The sequence below is a fragment of the Mugil cephalus genome, chromosome 17, assembly GCF_022458985.1.
Source record: "Mugil cephalus isolate CIBA_MC_2020 chromosome 17, CIBA_Mcephalus_1.1, whole genome shotgun sequence".
In the NCBI taxonomy this organism is placed as follows: domain Eukaryota; kingdom Metazoa; phylum Chordata; class Actinopteri; order Mugiliformes; family Mugilidae; genus Mugil; species Mugil cephalus.
Window position 1 is genome coordinate 2,168,302 of NC_061786.1, and position 23,157 is coordinate 2,191,458.

Here is a 23,157-nt window from a genome sequence, read left to right on the forward strand (position 1 = left end):
GATATTTAAAGCTGGTTTATTGATTGAATATGGAAATTATGAGACAGTATGAAACACGAAAATTGGTATTCTGTATTATTTAATTAGACACTAGAAAAAAAAACACACTTGAAACAAGGCCAGGTTATAACTGCATAAATGATTATATTTAAAAAAGAATAACTTGTATATTTCCTGGAATTAAAACATCTCTGAATGTATTTTTACCCGCATCATACAAAACATTTCATTAAGACATATGACATCACATTATGTCAGCCATAATGGAACCACTATCAAGAGCATCATGGTTCATTGCCTGAACTGTGTCGGCCATTCACTGAAAGACTTCCAAAGGAATGGTAAGGGAATTTCAATGTCCATCTTTGTATTGCTTACTCTGACGTATGGTGCTGTAGTCTCAGACGACCTTCTCATTAGATCCACTCCTTCATTAAGTCCTCCATAGAGATGTGACTGTAAAATACTAATAATCTCATTGGTACTGTTGTTTACGTTTTCCATACTTAATGCATTATAAGCATCTTCAATATTCATCTTCATAAGGTCTTTATACTCAGCTAAGCGTCGCTTTGCTGTTTCTGTACGCCGTTTTGAAGACTGGAGAGCCTCATTATAGATGGCATCAACTTGAGAAGTAATATCTCTGTTTTCATCTTTTAGATTGGTGAGGACAGTTTCAACCTTTGCAGCAAATACCTGGAAAATGTCCTTGACTACCTCGCAAAACCGAATGAAGCCCCTGCTAACGGCATATTTAAGCTGATTATATAGTGATCTTACAGTGGACGTCACTTTATCCACAATCTCACTTCCATTAACAACAACATCACTTCCAAGAATGCTGAACTTGATATCCCTGATGTGCATAAAAAGTGTCTCCAAGAGGCTGGAAAACCTTAGGGTCACCTTGTTAATGGCTTTTGACACAGACTGATAAGATTTCTGAAACATTTGCAGAATGGAAACCTTCCTTTCTGATCCTGGCACTGTAAACTTTGTTTCACTCAAAAACTGTGCGACTGCATTTAGCAAAGCTTTCACCTTATTTTCACAGAGGTTTATGTATTGTTCAGCACTTTGGACCAGCTGTTCCACCTGCAAATTCAAGGACATCCAGCTGTCATAAACCTGCATGTACGCATGTCTTCCTAGATCACCAAGTTTTTGGACTAAATCCCGCAACGTGTTCAAGGATGTGGGGATATTTTGATAAGTTTTCTCCATGAAATTAAAAAGTGCGTTTTTCAATTTTACACTGCCCTGGTTAAGATCAAAGCCAAAGTGGTACGTGTGATACTTGTTAATGAACTTGAGTACGGCATCTGTCATAGCAGGAATTCTGTCCTTGGTGCCCTCAATCACATCATGGAGGAAATCCCAATCCCATGTAGTCTGTACAATCAGTTTCTCTGAGTTTCTCAGAGTGGCTTTTGCAGCAAAGGCCTCTGTGTCCTTCTCAGGAGAAGACTAAAGTTAAGGGGAGAGAGATTAAAAAAATGTTGTTGAATTACACAAAGCATTATTCTGTTTGTACATTTGTTTGCTGTTGACAACCACTAATGAAAGAGTTTTAAAATGTTTTACCAGGTAACGACTGAAGAGTTTTACATAGAGCTGCGAAGGAGACCTCCGTTGGAAATGCAATCCAAGGAAACCCGCTGATGGAGTAGACATGGATGCAGTGAGGCCATCTTTGCGGGAAGCAACGCGGAAGCTCACGTCAACAAATGTTCGGCTTTTGACATCAACACTGAGAGTATGACGAGACTCCCTTTAAAACAGAGAAAGTTTTGTTAGTAGAGAAATTTTACATCAGCTTGACCTATGAGCAAGCTCTTACATCTTACATATATTTGTGTTAAAAAAAAAGGTACGTGGAATCAGCAGGGAGTGTTTGGCGCTTCATTCTGAAAGCAAAATTACATGTATTCATGCCAAGGGTAACATTTTTAAGGGAATTATGTTTACTTTTGTTTGTCACAACACTTTGCAGACTTCCTATCCAAAACAATTCCGTTAATCGATTAATTTTTATTGTGTCAATCACTATTCCTTTAACTGTTTCCTGGATGTTTGCTAATGTTGTCTCTAAATGTTCTCATCATGTAATATGCAGGTAACAAATTTACAGAAACTTACACAGACATGTGAAAAAGTAAAAATTTACTCCGACAAAATAATGAATGAAAGATGACATGTGAACATTTTGATTTGATTTGCCACATCCAATAAATATGCAAAATATATACTTACCGGAGGTTCTGTGCTAAAACATGTTGCCAGTTGACATTTACATCATTGTGAATCAAGCTGCCTCTCCCATGTAGATTGATTACGCCATTATCGTATCCAATATTTGCACCAGCTGAGGAAACATAAGAAAAATAAAATGTTACACACATCACACTGTATTACGTGAAAAAATAATTCACAGAAATATGATCTTACCAGAGAGCTCATATCTCAAGAAGGTCATGGTAGAAGTACACATGGAATTCAGTGAAGTCACAAGGTCAGAGTCCCTTTTCTCCACACTTGCAGTTGTTGACACATTATATATAGGGGAGTAAATGTTCAAGGAGACACTGAGGGTACCAAAAGCTGGTATAAACACACTTATAGGTAAATTTAAGACAGTTGCTGGGATTTCAATCTTTTGCTCTGGAATGACGATGGTTGGAAGTTCAAAGTTTGAAATCTGGTTTGTGATTTCATTTAGGCTGATGGTATGCTCTCCAATGGTAAGTGATTTTGGCAATTTGAAAGAAGAGACTGTGATTTCATATTGTGGTATCTTGAATGAAAGGAATGCCATTTTGCCCTGAAGATACTCTGTGTTAATAGTGTAACTGGGCACCGACATTATTGGATAGCCAGGCAGCATAATTTCAAAGGCCTTGGTAGAGATCACCTTAGGGACGTTAAGGTTCTTTGGGTCAATTATAAAGGGCTCTACATGCATGGTGGTAAATGGAACATCAAAGCCAGGAACTGAGATTGCAGGGGGAAGGGTGATGTGATCTGGGACATCTGGGTTTTCAAATCTCACATCTATCTTCCTTATGGAGTGTGGAATTTCTTTTATCCAAGAAGGCACTGCAACAGTGATTTCAGGGATATTAAAAGTGACACCATTTTCAAGCAATGTAAATGGTATTGTGTAATCATATCCCTCCATGGTCTTTGTGTATACGATGCTGGAAGAGATGTTAAGAAACTGTAAATTGTTCATATTTGTGACCTGATCAAATTTGAGCACATCCCAGAGGGTCTTGTGATATACAGGAACCTTAATTGACTTCAGGAATGCTAGATGACCTTCCACCGATCCAGTCAAATCTATGCGTGTTTCAGATTCATCATTGGACATGAGTATATCACAAGCATGGATTAGAGAGGTCAACTGCTCCCTACCACTCCAAATTAAAGACTGCTTCCCTGAGCTGATGTCAAGGTTAAAGCTCTGAATAAGTCCAACATCGCCCAGATTGCTTAACTGACTTCCATCAATGTCCAGTGTAGTCTTAAAGGTCGTTAAGGGGACAAAATCCAGTTCTCCTTTAAGGATGTGCTTTCCATTCGTGTTGAAAGACGCAAGGTCCACACTGTTGTTGCTTGTGTAATCAACTGTCGAAAACACACGTCGCAAAGAAACCTCAAGAGCCCAGTTGTTATTTAAGTGAAACAAGACGATGTTGTTGTTTGAACTTCGCTTGAGTTTCTCCTGTTTGTCTATGTTTGAGTTTAAGGCAGTCCTGACAGTTGAACGTAGCCCATTGGCATTAAGGTAGAAACTGGCTTTGTTTTCTACATCTCCAGCAAAATTACAACTGTCCATTATTGTCATTTCTGACCTTCCTTGGGTGGAAGTCTCCAATGACACATAAGAAGAAAGTGCTTCCAGTTCCCAGTTCATTTCCAGATTTCCTTTCCCTGCTGACTCAATAAGAGGAATGTTAAACATATACATAATTTTTTTCTTAGAAGAAACGTTTGGCTTGGTCTTTGTATTTCCAGTGAGTTCCTGATTCAGTTCTAGACTGAGGAATGGTATATTGATTTTTGCATTATTGGCTACAGAGGCTTCCATGCTCCGTTTGGTGAGACTAACAGCACATTCATGGCTTGCCTCCACATTGTCATGCTCCAGGGACACAGTTGTGGCCAGTTTTATTCCTCTCTTCCTTGTTAAACTGGTGGTGCCATCAATTTTTGCATTCAAAATATCAAACACAGATGTCGAGGATGCACCAAACCGAGCAATTATGTCAGACTGATTGTACAGACCTGCATTAGCGCTTAAGGCAAACAATGTGGATTTAAATGAGAAGTCACAAGTGATGTTACCCATAGCTGGGATCCCAATGCTGTTCTGAATGTCCGGTATCGTGAAGATGGGCAACTGTATTTCACTTAAAGATTCTGGAACATGGATGACTGGTAACTTCAAAGATGGTAGCACAAGTGTGTAGGATGGCACAGAGAAACCCAATGCTGGCACTTTGAAGCTTGGTGTACTGACTTCCTTAGGAACGAAGTAGCTAAAGGCTGGCATCTCAACTCTGAAAGCAGAAACCTCTATCTTCAGTATTGGTATTGTGTATCCAGGAACTTTAAAGATTTGAGGAGGCAAGCTAGAGGTGTCCATTTTATGTTTGATATATTGTGACTTTGCTTGATTGTACGAATCCTTTAGAAATGCAACCACTTTGTCCCTACATGCTTTAAACTGAGCCTGGATGATGTTTGCATTGTCACTGATTGCACTGTAGACTGGTTCAAGGTATAATTCAAAGCTGTGCACATCAGGGTTTTTGTAGTACTGAAACTCCAAGTTCATATCAAACGACTGCTGAGGAGTAGTAAGCAAGGATTTGAATCCAGCATTTTCCCACAGAGAAAAATCTCTGACCTCACGCATATTTACTTCAAAGAAAGGTATGGTTATCTCTGGGATTGAGAGAGGAACAGTCAAAAAGTCCAAGTTAGCTTCTCCATTCGCTGCAGAGTGGAAGATGATGTTCATTTCATTGTTTTCTGCTGTGAGGTTATGAAGATACTTGTATTGATTGAATCTCGCCAAAGCAAACCAAGATGCATGCTGTTTCGCGGAGTTAAGTACAACATCATAATTGTGCTGGAGATCCACCTTACCGGTGAGTTTTAAGGGTAAGAATATCTTAGAGTTTACTTTATTCTTAACGTCAAGAACCATCTCAAATGGATGGATTGTGAATTCCAATGAGTTGGACATGGATCCAATCAGACGTCCAGTGAATTCAGCATCATGAGAGGTTGTCAACGCAATTTTCAAGTCCCCAATGTGAGCTTCACCATTTAAAGTCAGAACACTCTTCTTGACAAATGGCAATTCAGTTTCACATTTTGCGTCAACAGTAATGTAGTTTAAGATCACCGCTTCAGCATTCAGCATTTGCTTTGCTTTCAAAGTCTTGCAGTCTGTTTCACCTACAAAAGTAAACTTTGCAGTGCCAAAATTGAGATTGAATTCTGCATTGCTTTTGTGTATACCTTCATCAGAGTAGTCTTGAATAGACCATTTTCCATTACATTCCATTTCAGCAGTCACACTAAGTATCCCAGATGCCATTGTGGCTGCTAACTTCTGTTTCATTAATGCCTGATTTGAAGTTTCAATGGATGGGATGTCCAAGTTGTGGTCATACGTTGTGTCTATTGCTACAGAGATCCCGTTTCTCAATGTAAGTGCCATATTATTGATCAGGTCTGCTGCATATGCTTGTGTTGTGGCTTTGGCAGTAGTTTTGGCAGAAGCCTCAGCAGAAGAGCCAGTGAGCATCAGTGAGCCTTCATGATTAATGGAGAAGGCCATGTGTGTTGCTTTCACAGTTTCTGTGAATTGTAACTTCTTCATTCTGGGAGCCTCCAGCTGAGCAGTTGCTTCAAAAGTGTATTCCAGAGGCTCAATGGATGATTTGGCATGAGAAGTAATGGTGGCAGTAAACTGAGGATTTTTCATTGTGGTTGTGGAGTTTTCAATTTTACCTGTCGTTACCAGCGTGTACTGTGGAGAATTCAGTTTAAATTCTCCATGTAGTTTGCCAAAAACTGGTAAACAGATGTCACTGGGGACCCCGGGAAATTTGATCGCTGGAATTGGAAGCAATGTGACACCAAAGTCTCTCAGGTTTAATTTGGGGATGTGGATGACTGGAAATGTTATTTCTGAAAGAGTTATTTCAGGGAAGGTGAAATCTGGTAGTTCAAATAGGTAGAGAACTTTTAGGTCACCAAAGATGTCCTCTGGATCAGGTGTTTGAATTTCAAATACTTTGATGTCATCTATAATTCCAACTATCTTAGCTTTGATCTCTTGAAAGTTTATGGTAAAGGCAGGGATAGTGAATGAGTTCAGGATGGTAATTGAAGGGATTGAAATTTGATCTGGGATGTTGATCTCCTGCAGTTTTTTCAGGTTGACTGTAAAAGCTGGAATGACAAGGTCAGTTAGCGGTACTGTAAAAGTGGGGATTCTAATCTCAGCTCTATTCAGTCTTTCCAGAACTCCATTCACAGCTTGTTTCATCTGGTTAGCAATTTCATTGTCCTTTGCCACTTTTGTGATCTTCTCCATTAGTTGGTTAAACTGGACAGAAATATAGGCAACTATATTGCTGTAGGATTCACTTGCTCTTTGAAGGTAAATATGTAATTCATCTTTAATATCCATGTCAAGGATTCTTTTCCTCATGTCGTCAAGGATATCCTGTGCTTTGAGTTTGATGTCATTGTAGAAAGTGGTGTCAATCACTTTTTTCAGTTTCTTCAATGCATGAGCTATCTTTGTGTTTTTGAGTTCATCCATATATGTAAAAATAGAATTTTGGATCTCTCTGAAAAACTCCCTTACAGCTTCAATTTTTTTCACTATGTCATATATTTTAATCTGCTCATTGATATAGTTTATTAGTTCATCGATCTTCCTGTTAGTCTCATCAACAAAGCCACTGTAGTCAAAGTCCTTCATTGAATTAAGTAATGAAGAAATCTGTTCATTAAGGGTGTCAATGCTTTTCTTAAAGTCAATTTCCCTAAGTTGACTTGTCACACTGTACAGAAATTGCATTATTTTATTGTGAACAAATTCAAACTTGATAGATTTCAGAGCTTCTACTAATGACTGCACGGTCTCTTCAATTTTAAAATTCCTGACAAGAATCACTAACTGATCCATTAATTCTTTAAATGTATGATCAAGATCATATTTTAAAAGTAAATCTTTGAGGTAGGAATACACTACATTGAGTTTGTTGGGGATTTCATATTCATCAATCCAATTGACAATGACTTCATTCATAGATTCCATCACCTTTGTTATCTCTGCACGGGGGATTTTATATGAAAGTTGCTCAACATACCTAGCCCAATCAACTGAGAGAAGATAATCCTTTAAATCCTGCAGAAACACTTTGATATCAAGAGTTTCGATGAACTGCTTCATTTCAGACAATTTTTCCTCGATTGTCTGTAAGATCCCATATTTAGAATCAAGCTCTTGCAGGAATGTAGCACTGCTTTGCCGGAGCTTCTGTAAATCTATCTGCCTGATGATACCCTCTGAGACATCAAGGGCTTTAATGACTGACTGCTTAATTTTGTATTTCTCATCAAAGGCCAGAAATTGATTTCCAATATCCAAAATGAGATTTGTTATGATGTCAGCAAGATGTCCTGCTTTGACATACTCTTTGACTGTGAGTATGAGGTCTTGAACACTGGTGGCAATGTCCATTATGGTATTTTCCAAATTCCATCTCAGATTGTTCATTGCAAACTCCAGGTCATCCACTGTTAAAGCAAATTCATTGATCAAATAATCAAGTCTTGATTTAACTTGATTGACTTTGTTCTCCAAGTCTATTTCTTGCATGAGTTCACTTACTTGCACTGGTAGTCGATCTAATTTGGCTCTGAAGTCAGTGATTAGCTGATTAATATCTAAACGGCGTATGAACTGTTGCAGCGATTCTAAAGCTTGTACAAGTGTGTTTTTGAGTTGCTCAAACACAGCTGGAAAGCTCTCGATGAATGGAATCTCAATGATATGACAGTCACTGCTCTTGTCGTACTTCATGTAACCGGCCATGCTGAATTCTTGCATTTCTGGAGATCTTTTATATCTTCTCAAAATGTCTGTCAGCATTACTCCCGAAAACTCAATTCCAATCTTCTCAGGAGTATTGTATGTACTGATGTCCTGGTTATAAGCATGGTTGTTTAGTTTAGATTTTAGGTTCCAAGTAAGAGATTGTTCACTCGGAGTTAGGAGACCTTCACATTTGTTATCTAAATTTGTGGAAGACTCCCCGCTTGGAAGCATATGTGTGATTGAAATCCGACTGTCATGTGAGTGTGCAAGAGCTAGGGGCTGAGCTTTAACAAGCAATTTGCTGAACAGCTGTCCAGCATGCTTCCCATGTAGATTAATTTCTCCATCACTATTGACCATAGCATCAACTGTGAGGCTGAAAGGTAGTGCCATGGTGCGGACGCTGCTGTCAAATTGCAGAGGTTCAGAACGGATCTTTGCTTCACATTTTGATGCTGAAGAAAGCCCAGCAAACTCCAGTTCACAGCTGTGACTTAGCTGGACGTCCATTACATTTCCAGATGTGCTGCATTTCATGGTGCCAGCCATATTGTCATAGGTGAGTTCATAGCTATGTTTAACGTTGTGTTTTTCTCCATAAACTCCCATCATGTTTCCACTGAGATCCATCTTAACTGGCTCAAGCCTCATGTGGCCCTCATTGTTAACAGTAAGATCATAAAACCTGAGGTCATTTGTCAAATAAAGTGACATAAGAAATGGTTTCATATCAACCTTGGTGTCTTGCTTGTAGTAAACGTCTTCACAGATGAAGTTGTCCGTCTTGGAATGAAGATTGAACGTCCAGAGAGTGAGGGTCAGTGTGTTGCTATTTTCTGTTTTCATCTGTTTCAGCGTACCCTTTGTGTTGCTAGTAAAGGTCAGAGCTCTTCTGTTCAGGACAATGTTCATGGTGCTTGCTGTGGCTGCATCATATGCATGGCTCTTGAGGTCGCTGTGAAAAGAAGCTTCAGCAGCCGTAACTTTTCCCTCAATATTTAGTTGCCCTCTGCCCTCTTCAGCCATCACTTTGGTCATGGAGGACAGAGATGCTCCATTGTTGTTTATAGCACCATTGAATATATTCTCCATTGTCATGGGGCTGCACTGAATGCTGTTAGTCCCACTTGTGGTCAGACCATTTGTTCCAACTTTTAAAGAAGTCTTATGCAATCCACGACCGGACTCAAATGTGAGGGAGCCCTCAGAGCTTACCTCAAGCCCATTTGAATCAAGAGATCCTGTTATTAGTGAGTATGCCCTGTTTTTGTCATCTTCTGCCTGTGACTCAATTCTGAGAATGGCCATGTGGCTAGATACACCAAGCTCAACCTTGTTATTTAGTGAGTTACCTGCTGTTGCAGCAACAGCACTGCATTTTAGCGTAAGTTGGGCATCTTTATACCTGAGCTCTGCTACATGCTTCAGGGTGTCCTTTTGGGCACTGGTTTTGGATATAATGTTCAACTCAGAGTTTTCGTAAACTCCGTTAATCATGTTGTGAACTTGGATGAGTGGTGAGTCAAAGTGCAGGGTGGACTCTCCTCTTCCCTGCTGATCCCGTGGACGCAGATAATAGCTGTGAGTGTAGGAAGTATTAGTGTAGAATGGTCCTATTTTAAATAAGCCATCCACGGTCCCATCTCCTGTAACCTCATCAGAATCTAGAGTTGAGCTTGACTGAGCAGAGTAGTAGAGAGAGGCTTGCAGCCCCACCGGACTAGAGGCTTCCATCTTGTAACTGGCTCTTGCATTGAATTTGTCTGTCACCCTCAATGTTTCCAAGACACTGAAGCTGGTGTCAATGAGGCTGTGACTGAGAGAAGTATTGAGAAGATACTTGAGATTATCATCAGCTCTTCCTGCCATCATTCCAGTCCCTTGAAGGAGGCAGAAAAAAAGTTATATATTTATGTGTATATATGACTAATTGTTGAAAAAATATAACAAGAACTTAATTGTGTTTTAAGATGACATTTACCTTGAAGCTTGTATGACAGCAATTTGAAAGGTGATTGAGCAATTGCTTTGTATTGTGCCACATAGCTGGGAACATCAATAGTGTTGTTGCCCCCAGAAATGGAGCCTTCCCAACTGTAGAAGTTGCTGTTGAGTTTTGTCGATATTTCAGCCAGACCAAGAAGGGGGACTGTGAAATCCAATGAAGGTGGTATCACGAATGATGGTAGTGGATATTTTTTAGCCGGGATATATAAGCCTATCTCTGGGAAATCTATGACAGGCATAGACATGGATTTTGGGATGTTCAGTTCTTCAGACTTTTTTCCTCCAAGTGGAAGAGGAAACGAAATAGCCATCTTATCCTTGTTGAACTGGTATCTAAAGAAACTGTCACTGTTGGGGTAAAATAAAATGCATTAGGATGAATGTTGCAGTACAGTTTAAACCTATTTATATTTGAAAGTAATTCTAAACACTTACTACTGTAGAAACCATTTTTCAGGCAGAGCTGGCAAAGTGAGATCTGAGATGCTCCTCTTGCTCCGCAGGTTTGCAAGGTAGGGGATGTGTGGTCTCAGTTTGTCCACCCAAATGTTACCTGCCTTCACAGTGATATGAATAAAAAGTATTATAATTATTATTAATAACAATAATAATAATGCACTGGTTTTATATAGTACTTTTCTAATTCATCAAAGATGCTATACATTGAATACATTATTCATCCACTCACACAGTCATATCCTGTAACAGCTGCCCTGGGGCAGACTGAAATTTACATAGCACTTTCTTTCAAAGTCCTGTATTTTGGCCATTTTGGCAACTTACCAAGAATGGCTTAAGGAAGGTTTAAGTCAGTGCCTAGGTAAAGATCTAAAATCAAAATACACATGGTATACATTTCTTTAATCTCATTTTAAAGAGACATCCTTTAAAATTATTAACTGCAAAGGGAGACAAAGCAAGATCAGTCTGTACTGCTGAATGAATCAGTTGCAAAAAATTAGGGAAGGAGTGTAGTCTATACTACTGTCCACTCACAGAACTTCAAATCTTGTGGTACAAGTAAGAGGTACTCTGCATTTCATACCGAAGAGCAGATCCACAGTGAAGCATGATGACACCTTAAACGGGTGGCATGAAAATGGACTTGAAGGATGTTAAAAATATCATTAAAAATAAGCAGCAACACTCAGCTTCAGCTTGTTCAGATATATGTGTACTGAAAATTAATGGCTTGAAAGTCTTGTAACACATTGGACCAGACACAGTTGCGCCAGGCTGAGTGAAGACTGGCCTAAAATTTAGTTTGCCTGAATAATACTAGTCATAAAGCAAGACTAAAACTTTAAGGGAACTGGCTCCTGCTAGCGTAACACACCAAAGTCTTTGAAGGAAGAAGAAAATAACAAAAAGAGGATCCAATTGTTCCTTTTTTTTAAATTGTCTACATTGTCACATAAGTATTAAGCTGAATAAGACAGCTCGACAGAAAACACAATCTCCCTGTTGGAGTAAATACATGTTGTGTCAAATGTCACAAACAACTACCTCAATTAGTTTAGTGACTATGTGACGCAGTTTCATATCAGTCTTTGCCACTTTCTGGTCCAGGATTTTATCAATTTGCTGTTGGAGATGCCTGTAATGATCTTCTGCATTTGGTATAATTTTGTGTATTTCTGAATTTGCGTCGGACTTCAGTTCCACTTCAAACTTGTTATCATCTGCAAAGAGAAAATCATAATGCACCAAATAGTCAAAGGCTCCAATATATGCATTTCGAAATCTGTCTATTGTGTTGACAATATGAGGGACAGTTACCGTATTTAAGGGCAGCTTTTTGTTGGTATGATGTCCCAGGGAGGTGGATCACCATCTCCAAGTCCATAAGCATGTCATCATCCTTCTTCATGGTTCCAGTGAAGGATGCATCAGTTTTCAGAGAGGGAATGATCATCTGGAGTTGCAACATAGCTTCTCTCATCTTGGTAAGTCTACATTTGAAAGACGGGCGTGTGCATTGATAAGACTGCAACTTGTAAATTCTGAGATTAGAAAATATATGTCTGGGCAGCACAGGTGAAAGGCCTTCTTTTTCATTAGAAAGGATTGAAGGTTTGCATATAGCTCTGTATACCTGGCACGTCCTACAAGAGTCAGTTGTGGGATGTTCTTATTGGTGACATCAATGGTGACACCTCGCGCCTTTGTTCCATCAACATCAGTGTCGGTTACAGCCAGCTTGATGCCTGCTTCCACATCATAGTCAGGAATGACAACCTCAGCGGAGAGTGTGTTTCTATTGCGGTTGTATGTCAGAGATGCTGTGGCCTCTGATGAATCATCACCTAGCAATAGTATGAAATTAATTAGTCAGCACTTATCTCCAAGAACATGTCAGGCTGTGAAATAATGCAGTGACAAATATAGGCCTGCCATACATACATTCATTCTTGATCATTATTGCTCAAGTACTTACTGTGGCTGTAGTCATTGATTAACAGGGTGAGAGTAGTAGTAGCAGTAGCTTTCTAATTACAGACCATTGATGTAGTTCCATGCATACACAAACAAATTATATTAAAGAATAATACCTTCTGCTCTCAGGGTTAGCTTCAGAGTTTCAACTTTATGACGACCCTTTTTACCCTCTCTGAGTGTTTCGCCAGAGATGGTGGCAGTGTACTCTGAAACTGTCCCAGTTGGCTGGATTTCAACCGCAAACCTGAGGACACAACAAAGGTTTTATTTATTCTGGCTATGTTAATCTAGTAAAAAATGACCATTATTGCATTAGTGCAATTGAAATATTAGCCGATGTGGTGTCCTCTTGCCTGGTTTCTCCAGTCAATGGATAATATGGGGCCTCATCAGTGGAAGTAGCATTGGGGTAATGCACTATTGTGCAGACTTTCAGGCCTCTAAATACTGGCTGGCAGTCAGTTGAGTCAGTCTGGTCCTCCATCAGGGGTGGAATTATTTTTGTCTGACCGGAGGAAACTGACAGGAGCTTGTTGCTATATTTCAAAAAGAGAGAGTACAGTGGTGAGCAAAGACAACATGGCACAGGTAGCCACTGAAAGTTATTTTTATTGAATTATTTGATAATGGTGTCACTCACCTAATGCTGAGCAATTGAGTGTTTGACTTGGGAGCAGGAATTGACAGTCTAATCTGGTTGCTGTCCATGGTGACCTTAGCCTTAAGGGAACTCTCATGGTACATATTGGTGTGCATCTCAATCCCTGCATCTATGTAGTCTGGAAAATGTACACCCATTTGGGTGATGAATTCCAGCCCAACTGAAGGCATGAAGGACAAGTCAGTCTGCGGGGAGAAAGATACCACAGAACTTCACAGAGAGCATACATTTTTATTTTCCTAAAGGTAAAGCCCTTCATCTGCTTACTCACCATTGCAGAATAAGTCAAACCCCCTTTGGCACCAGGTGCAAACACACCAGCCAGTGAGAATTTCAGAGGGAAGCCAGAGGTAGTGGGTAGAGAGAATGCATTCTCCATGAAGATGTAGTGAGCAAATAATTCATTTTCAGTGCTGGATGTCAATGCAAAAAAGGCCTTTTGGGGGGGGGGGGGGGGGGGGGGGGGGTAAACAACAAAAACAGGTTGCAGTATATGGCATAATCTCATTTTACAGCCACATCAGTCACATTTCCTCAAACTTGGCAGTATCAGTCTGTTTCAATCAATTTGATCTACACTCAAATATTTTGGCAACTGTTGGATAAAATGCAATTCTATAAATATTTGCCAAACTAAATATATTTCCATAACCTTCAGTATCGAGTAGGAAATGTTACTATTCTTACATGCTACCAAAACATCCAGAGGTTCTAGTTGAAGACTATCAAATCTATGGATAATCGTCTTTGGAGTTTGTTGAAGTAAACTAAAATTGAAAGGCTTATTTGATGTGCATTTTAGATTCTGGAAGATTTGCACCTGAGAACTTTGCTCTTTCGTGTGTTTAAAATGTTCTTTCTGTTGTTTGTATTGTAAAGTTGTATGTAAAAAAAAATAATAATAATAAAAAACAAACAACATATCTGACCTTGGCAGGCAGTAACCTGAGGAAAACATGTTGATACATCAACAGAGTCTCAACCATTTTTCTCATTTCAGTGGTCTTCAAATATCCGATCTCATTTCCCAGAAGATGAAGATAGGCGGTGGCTTCAGGGGTTGGAGAGAAACGCAGCTCGTTCATGAGCTTCTGGAAACTGTCTATGACACCTTTCAGATGATCTTGTGGGACCTGAAATTATATGATATTGAATGTTTTAGATTGTAGCCATGAAGCTTCCATTTCAATGAGCTGAGTTTATAAAAGCCAGTTTTACATGTTGGATGGATTCAATAAACACTTTACATGTTAGATGTGTATTAAATAATATTACCTGTCTTTTCATTCTGTCTTGGTGAGGTGAAATTCTGTTCAAAACCTGTCTGAGCATCTTGCCTGTGTCTCCTGCCAAGTATATAAGTCTAGAAATGGATTCAGGGAGGAAACCTTTCTCCCCAAAGAGAGCATCAATTGTTGGTTCAAATCCTGTTCCTTCAACACCAACCTTGAAGAGGGAGGGAGGGATATAAAATTTTTAAAAATCCCTACAACTCTAATTTTTGCAATTTTTACTTATTAGAAATATAAAATCGTACCTCAAATATGTCGTACTTATAGTCAAAAACTCTTAGAGTGGTCTCCAGCATCATCTCCTTTGGTAAAGTGTCTTTTCCATTGAAGATTATGTTACTCTGCACGGAACCCAAGGATGAGTCTAGTTTGTAGTTGCGTGACATGGCGTCAAAGAGCTTGTTTGTGGATGACAGCTGGTCGTTCAGGGCCAGCTCAATGAATTCATTCAGTCTATAGAAGCAGAAGAATACAAACACAGTGAGATGGGGCAGTGTCAAGAAACACATTTCTATTTCTCTCTTAAAACAAATGTGGCTTGCAAGCAAAATGTTCCTGTATCTTCCAGTTACATTTCTGCCTCATAACGTTTTCATGATTTGTCCAGTGCTGTTTTTATTTTTGAATCTACACAAACCCACAACAATAAAATAACTTCCAAATTGAAATGGCACACATGACACATGCCATGCCCAGCAGAAAAATAGCAGCATCAGTAGTCCGTTCTCTCGCCACCAAATTACTAATTCAGTGAACTTTATGCACCATTATGATCTTATCCAGTTTATATATAAATATATAGACTAGGTGAGGTCAGGAACGCTTTTTGTGACTGTTGTTTGGTGCTAGGTGGATACCATACAGCATTTTCTATTTTCTATTATTGCTTTGAAGCATTTAATAAATAAAGCCGTATTGCGGTCAAGACAATGCTCATTCACATTTATTGCTAAGATTATATTATATAAATGCTGGCTGATTACTCACTGCTGCATTTGCGGCTCGTCTGAGTTGCGGATGTTGTTCAGGTACGAGACCACAAAGCTCTTTAGTTGCTTGTCCCCCTCATTCTCCAAAATGTTAACAATGTCTCCAATCAGGGTTCGGTCTGGATTCTTCATCAGAATCAAATAAGCTGCTAAACGCTTTTCAACAGGGCTCTGGGTGTCCTGGTACACCTCCATAAGAACAGTTTTGACCTGTGTTGGACCAAATGATAAGTGATCAGATGTCTAAATATTATTATATGCATTTTCATAATCAATTTTCAATGAACGATTGAGAGTTTCCTGTGTTGTTTTTGCTGTTTAATCTATTTGCTAAAAAAAACTTGTTGTTCGTTATAATGCCAACAATGAATGTATAAGAAATGTGTGTAAACTTACTGTACCTCATTATTAATATCCATCATCCGAAATGCCTGTATAGCTGCCTTTTGATTTGAAAGTGGAATGTTTGCTTTCTTGGCACACCGCAAAATAGAAGAAATCAGGCTGGGCCTGGCAACTTGCATGGCTTGACCCATGACGCCGACAACCTGGACAAGAGGGGAAAAAGTTCATCTGGGGCACTGAAACCCAGAGAGAATACCAAACTATATGACAGGCTTGTGTGGCTATCAGTACCCTCAGTACGAGGAAGGACAACTCGTCAGGGTCAGTGGGAAAGTCAGAGTCAAAATCTAAGATTTCTCCTGAGCAGTCATTTAAGAGGGTCTCCATGAACTTTGCCACATCTGTGACCACTGGAGTAATTTCTCCTTTGTGGAACCTGTGGTCAAGAGACAGAGAAGTTGTAATCAGGCACTGGTTTGTAAAAAAGTTATGTTTGAAAGTGGTCTCCTGTAGTGGTTAACGTTAGACCATAGGAGAGCATAAAAAATGCAGCTCACAGTATATCATTGCATAAAGATGTTCATAAATCAGGCACTTACTTCTTGACGGTGTTGGCCAAAGCATACATGATTGCCTTGCTCTGTTTATACTGAGCCATGCTGAGCATATCTCGGACACGTGCAGCATCAGGGTTAGACTGTAGGCTCAGCCCATAAACAAGAGCATCCACCTCTAGTGATACTCCATCAATAGTTCGAATTATTTGAAGGATGGCGCTGGTGCACTCAGGGGTTCCACATTGGAACAAGGCCTGCCAGGTGAGCAAGCCTGATACTTCTAACATTTCAGTGACCGTCTGGCTCAGGGTCTCGTTCCTCAGCACTCGCATGCTGGACACTAACTTATGGAAAAGGCTGGTCCTCTTGTGACCCTGGTCTGTGGTTGCCAAGGCTGCAAGGTCCCGCAATGTACTCAGAACAGCATCCTTTGTCTGGACTGGAGCTTTGTCATCAGGGTCTTCAAAGTGGAGTGGTTTGATTTGCCTGATGTTCACATCTGCATTTATACACACATTTGATGAGTTTATAATTCCCAAGAAGAAACAAGGTGCAAGTCCAGAGCACCATTTGTGAACTTTAGAGCTAAACCTATTCATAACAGGTACTTCAGATTTGCTTGATATGATCACTCACCAAATACTTTGTTGCGAATCCTTTTGACACTTTGAAACATGAGATACTGGGTTACTACTGATGATATCCCATTGTCCCTGCAAGACACATGCACAAATGATGCATAAAAAAATGACAAAGCACTAGTCAGAAATAAATATGCATTGCAATTATTACTTACTTATGGGAGAATGGCACATAAATGTGTTTTTCTCTGCACTGGCCATTGATGATGAACTTTCCTTCATCATCAAACTCGTAATAGCAGTTTTGGGTGCTTGTAATCAGCTTAGACATGGGGCTATGCTGGAGTCAGGAATTCAAGCTTACATGTTAATGTCCACACTTTTATTTCAATGTAATATTTTAATGTGTACCCTAAAACACACAGAAGTACAAGCTTGAAACAAGTTGCACCTTAAGTTGGTATGGCTGTGAACCTCTAAGACTCAAACCAGAGTTGTGTGTACCTCGCACAAAGGGTTTAAGAATAAGAGAGAGAAAGATGGGACGGGGGCCAACGATTCAAGATGTATTCTGCAATTGTTGCAGAATCGGTTTGGCTGATAGATCTCAAATTACACCACAGTGCTCACCAGTTTTTGCAGCAGGGCCAGGGGGCTGTTGGTGAGTTCCCTGCTGTAGAACTGGTCACACTCAGACAGATCTCTGGAAAGTGACACAGTCATATCTGTGGGCAATTCTCTTAATCTGTAGGATGTTGGACACTGGCCATGCACTGTGCTCTGAAAGAGAATTGAAACCATCAAGCTGATGAATATTAGTTTAGAAGGATTTTTATGTTCAGCATATGTTCTGTTTATATCTGAACTATATCTGAACTCCTTTTGCTTCTTACTTCAAGAACCCAATTTTCGATTGAGGTCTTTACATTTATCCTTACATTTCTTCATTTTTAAGCCTCTTCTGCTGTTTTTGGAAAACCTAGTTTAGGTTGTGAGGAAATACTAACCATGACATTGGTCTGTTTATCGTCCATGAAAGGCAACATGAGAGCAGAAATGATTCCTCTCTTAATGTTGAGGATGTTCACAGGCTCATCTGTTTCAGGGTAAAGTTGGAAATTGGTGAGTTCCTCTACAGTGAACTTCAAAGGGTTCCTGGATAGAGAAAAAAAAACAGACCATTTATATATATTTAGATACATTCTAGTGAACATGATGAGTCAATTAATTCAGCTTAAGCTTACACTGCCTTTATACCAGAAGGCCTGTTCTGTTCCAGTAACAGAAGTATGAAATGTTTCTGTTTCTGGACTGACCAGTTTTGCTTCAGCAAGTCATTACTCAATATTTATTGCTTTTTTTACCACTAATAGTTTCATCATCAACCACTGCCAAAGTTCACAATAAAGATGAATTACTATAAATCATAAATAGAAGCTGTCTGAGATAGAACTGAGATAGAACTGTTCATATTGTCTTCACTGAAAACAGATCTGTGGGACATATGAGCAGGTTCTGACTTTCCCCAGACTGATTCCATCTGTATGTAAGCTAAGCAAAATGTCTGACTGTCTGACAGATATGACAGTGGGTTAATATCATCTCACACCAAGCTGATTTGATTTATTTAGCTACAAACACTATATTGCGCTAATATGGCAAACAGTTGCTTGTTTATAAATCTGATTCATTCACATATTAATTTGCCGTATTAATTTGCTTTCAGATAAGTCTCTGACCACCTGAAAAAAGTGACGACTCTAACTCATTCACCTCATTTTCGTGTGTTACCATTAAGACTGAGATTTGAAAAGCTCTAAAGATAATATATTGATGAGCCTAATCTCCTTTGGTAGTTTTCTCCTGACCATCATTATTTAAAAATGCCTCACACTCCTTGTTCAAGTCTCTTGTTTCACATGTTAGTGTGAGAAAGAATGTTATGCACTAACTTTTCCATGGCAGCCTGGAAGGCCTGAGAGCCTAGGGCCTGTGTGTAGACCGGATCGCCTTTTCCATCCATGACAGACACCTCGCTGAGAGCACAGTCCCTGGTGTGCATGACGAACTTGCACATCTGGGGGACTTCGATCTCTACCTATAGATGCGTGACATCAGACACATAGCTAGTAGAAAACCAGTGAAAGAGGTCAGAACATTCTTTTAATAAGTAAACTCACAAAGTGGACGTACCTGACAAATGACTCTCGGGCCATTTCTCAGGTCATCAGTGCCAACAACACCATTTTGGCTCTCTGTGGTGTACTTGTACACATATTTCTTGTTGGCCTTTAATGTGGATGCCACTGCAGTAAGTTAACGGTTAAACGTTAAAGGGGACACATGGTTATATTGACTCACTGATATCTTTGTTTAGGTATCTGCATAGCTCCAAATGCTGATCATACTATTCCAAACCAAAACTGCCTATATATCTACATGATTGTTCCTTCCCTCCTTCATCATACGTTAAATTTCTACATAATTCCTTTAAAGCCAGAGGCAAGAAGACAGTGTTATCAACACGGAGCAAATACTATTGTACCTCACCATAAACTGCATGGAACAAGAGTCCATGGGCCCCTGCTCCTATCTCCAGAAACAGGTCATGTTTAGCAGCCTCAATTGATCTGTTAGCAGGTCACTGTGTCTGTTTGCAATCACATGCCACAAACCCCCCTTTTATCTCACCCATGCACATACTACACACTGCTTTCTTCTAGTTACTCCAGAGAGAGTTCAGCTTTTGAAATGATCAATACCATTTTATTGGTTCTTTGTTAACAAAAGTGGGTAGAATGATTACAAACACAGCCCAGTTGCAACCTTCAGAAGAGGAACCTGAACAGATATTTAATTTTATGGGAATGTAGTCAATGTGTTTGATTGACTTACACAGACATGTGGAGGTTTGTTCGTTATCATCATTGCTTTCCTCTGAAAAAGAAGGTTAAAATAAACAATCAAAGGACAATAAATATGAATGAAGAACCATTCAAAATATTAAGGCAGTATAGTATAAAAAAAGACTATTTCATTTGTGACAGCAGTGGTAGATTAGTCTGGATTTTATTTATATCACTTCAAAATATCATCTGGGAGAAGCAAAATTACACAAAGAATATTTCGCTAACTTCACCACTAAATACTAGCTGCATTCATTTTGCATCTTACACTTGCTGAATGTTGATGACTGACACTACACAACACAGCATATTGCATGTGAATTGTAAATATCTTTATATGGTTACACTAGAGCTTAAAACAAATAGAAAAGTTACACAGTATCGCACAAATGAGTGAAATGTGTGAGAGAATAAGGTTGTGTGATAAGAACATGTTTGACTGGTTACTTATAGCATTCATCACATGCTACATTTTTCTGAACAAAGGAGTCACTGTCATCTGTGTGCATCAATGTAAAGATAACAGATAAGAAAACATGGCAGACAAGAGGCCTTAATACAGAACAACCCCACTATCTTTCCAAATGACAAGAGATTTTCTTACAAATGCTACCAAAACTTTGCACAAATCTTTAAGCATTTACTCTGAATTAAAATGGATTCCCACTTACGAGCCAACGTGTAGCTGCTCAGCAGCAGTAACAGACACAGCTTGCTGTAACCCATGATGGGCTAAAGAGAAAGGGTTCCTCTCTGTTCTTCAGCCCCTTTTTTTTTTTTTTTTACAGCTCAGACCTTTTATAAAGTCCCCCTTCTCTGTCCAACTGAACACTAGTCACCTCTGATACAGCAAAGCTCAGGAGGTTCTTTCAAAGTTCAACCCCTGACTAGTACCGAAGGTCATTGTTGGGTAAGTAGATTCAAGGTGCGGATCTCTATTTGTCTCCACACAACAGATAGTGGAATTTCTAATAGTATTCATCAGCTACTAGAATTAAAGTTGCTGTGGTCAGTAACTCCATGGTCACGTAATAGATGAATAACTGATTCACTATATCAAAACACATGAGCATCAGTGTTGTTTATGTCGTATAAAGACAAATTGAGAGCACAAAATCACACAGAGAATTTGATGCTGCTTTTAGAGATGTATACGAACTGCAGTGTATTTCTCAAACTATTTCTTATGATAATAGCACAGCTAATAAAATATCAGTGTGAATTAAAAAGTTTCCTTCCTCTAAAAGGTGCATGTGCACATTAGGTGGTCGATTGTTTCCATCACTGCTTTGTTTTTGTTTGCATCAATGGTTTCTACTCCGATGAGTAATAATTAGCATTTTTATCTGTCTAATTGATTGCTCACCTATTATACCACTCCAATTACTACATATAATATGCAGTATTGTCCTAGCACACATTTTAAAACATAACACATCTGCCAATTATTATGTCCAAAACACTCAAACCTTTATCGCTTAGGTTTAATTCACATTCTACCCTACCCTGATAATTCTCATCAAACATACTATAGTAATTGCTGGATGCTACTTTGGTTGCACGCTGTTACACATAATGTGCGAAACTACAAACTACAGGGAGAACCTGGAATGTGCTGAGGGTATGAGGAATGAGCCTCAACTGTAACCGCATGGGGGAAAATTTAATAAAGGTAAAGGTGGCGAGTAGGCAGGCAGTGCAGATGATTCAATAGAGATAGAGCAGGTATTTCATAGTATCATCAGAGATGTTTATAGACTGCAAGAGGTGAGAGAGGGTGTGAGGTTAAGCGTTTCCATAAGGTTTGCCAACTCATTTTACCAACTATCAAAGGTTAATCAACAAAATGCACCACATGAACCAAACGTTTAGGAAAACATGCAAAATAGATCAAGTTATGATTGCACTGGATGTGTGATTAGTTGCAGCTTAGTTGCAGCTTTATGTCTTCATGCGGGTCACTGTGATGGCAGACTAAATAGGTTGCAAAGTGTTCCAGGGTGAATGTGCGGTAGTTTAAAGTACATGTGGATTAAACAGATAAGCATATAGACAAGAGGCTAAAGTACAGTACAGTATAGTGCCCTTTGTTGTATGCTACTTTCATCAGAATGACTTTTCAGCATACACATCCACTCATAAGATCTGTCCATTCATTTATTTTGACATTTTCATTTATATTTGAAATTTTTCTTGACATATTTATCTGTTTTTATTAGATTTTTTAAAAAAAAGTAATACTTTAATACTTTTCTTCATACCCCAAGATTACATTACTTACATTTCTTAAATATCAGTTACAAAGTGTTATCATATAGGGAGAGGCCACAGAAAGGTTGTAATCATATAGAAGTCTAGAAAGATTAAATGGAAAGAACAAGATCGACTTGATACACACAATAAACATCTGAGCAGAGGGCCTTTAAAGACATTATAACAGATTGACAAACACTGTACTGAAAACTAACTGAACTATGTTACTGCTTCAATCTAAAGCCAAAGTTAAAATCATGTGATATGATCTTGTCAATAAACCAAATCCCCTTCAAATCAACCCAAACACTCACAATCACAGTCACACTGCTTGTGAGGCTTGGCATATCTGATGCAGTCACAATGACCAGATCTCACTGTTTATGTGAACATCTGTCTGGGAAAACCAGGATCTCTTCCACCATGACTATTTTTTTTTTTTTTTTTGACTATGTTTGCTTGTCTCCAAGAGTGAATAGTGTGTACAAATGATGACTGAGCTGAAAATAAAACCTCTTGCTGCATTAGTGTTCTCCTCTGCAAAAGAAGATTCCAGCTGCACTGGAGCAGCAAAGGTTAAAGGGTAGCCTTTTCACACCACACCACAGCACGCTCAGCCTGTATCAGAGTAGTCACAATAGCTTAAAAGGGTTCACAGGCTTGTGTGATTTGTGTTTAATGTCATAGAGCATGTAGTTTTTTTGTTTTGTTTTGTTTTGTTTTGTTTTTTTTTACTTTTTAACTGCGATGATCAAACTGGCACATCATGAGAAGGGTAATACTACATGTACACACAGGGTTTCACATGTTTACTGTACATTAAAAGAGCTGGTCATTATAACAGGTAAATAAAAGGGAATGAAAGGCCTAATGACAACCCAAAATAAAATGTTCTCGTTCACTGCTTTTCATTGGAACAGGCAAATGGGCATTGCATCAGTGTTTGTCTCTCTCATTGGCCCTTTGGTATCCCAAAGCCCATGTACGCATTTA

The 23,157-nt window shown here is 39.1% G+C and overlaps 1 protein-coding gene across 1 annotated transcript; it reads right to left on the minus strand.

The window, feature by feature from the left end:
- apoba (apolipoprotein Ba) lies at window positions 1-20,747 on the minus strand. The gene is made up of 29 exons (XM_047611584.1): window positions 20,583-20,747; window positions 19,901-19,942; window positions 19,199-19,311; window positions 18,958-19,103; window positions 18,013-18,160; window positions 17,636-17,785; window positions 17,221-17,345; window positions 17,061-17,137; window positions 16,467-16,923; window positions 16,159-16,303; window positions 15,924-16,070; window positions 15,521-15,732; window positions 14,779-14,986; window positions 14,517-14,687; window positions 14,171-14,374; window positions 13,513-13,677; window positions 13,221-13,426; window positions 12,934-13,116; window positions 12,694-12,824; window positions 12,237-12,447; window positions 11,921-12,093; window positions 11,648-11,823; window positions 10,577-10,698; window positions 10,116-10,489; window positions 2,452-10,014; window positions 2,257-2,368; window positions 1,878-1,910; window positions 1,588-1,774; window positions 1-1,470 (listed from the first exon to the last, which is right to left on the minus strand). Exons 1-29 carry the CDS (start codon window positions 20,635-20,637, stop codon window positions 292-294), a joined length of 13,215 nt encoding a protein of 4,404 aa, XP_047467540.1. The 5' UTR covers window positions 20,638-20,747; the 3' UTR covers window positions 1-291.
- Window positions 20,748-23,157: the final 2,410 nt, after the last annotated feature.

Excerpts from the sequence above, each read along its gene's own strand:
- apoba (XM_047611584.1), bottom strand. The coding sequence starts at position 20,637 with ATGGGTTACAGCAAGCTGTGTCTGTTACTGCTGCTGAGCAGCTACACG. Across the intron at positions 16,304-16,466 it reads TTGGCCAACACCGTCAAGAA|GTTCCACAAAGGAGAAATTA; the intron begins GTAAGTGCCTGA and ends TCTTGACCACAG. Across the intron at positions 11,824-11,920 it reads AAAAGCTGCCCTTAAATACG|ATGATAACAAGTTTGAAGTG; the intron begins GTAACTGTCCCT and ends TTCTCTTTGCAG.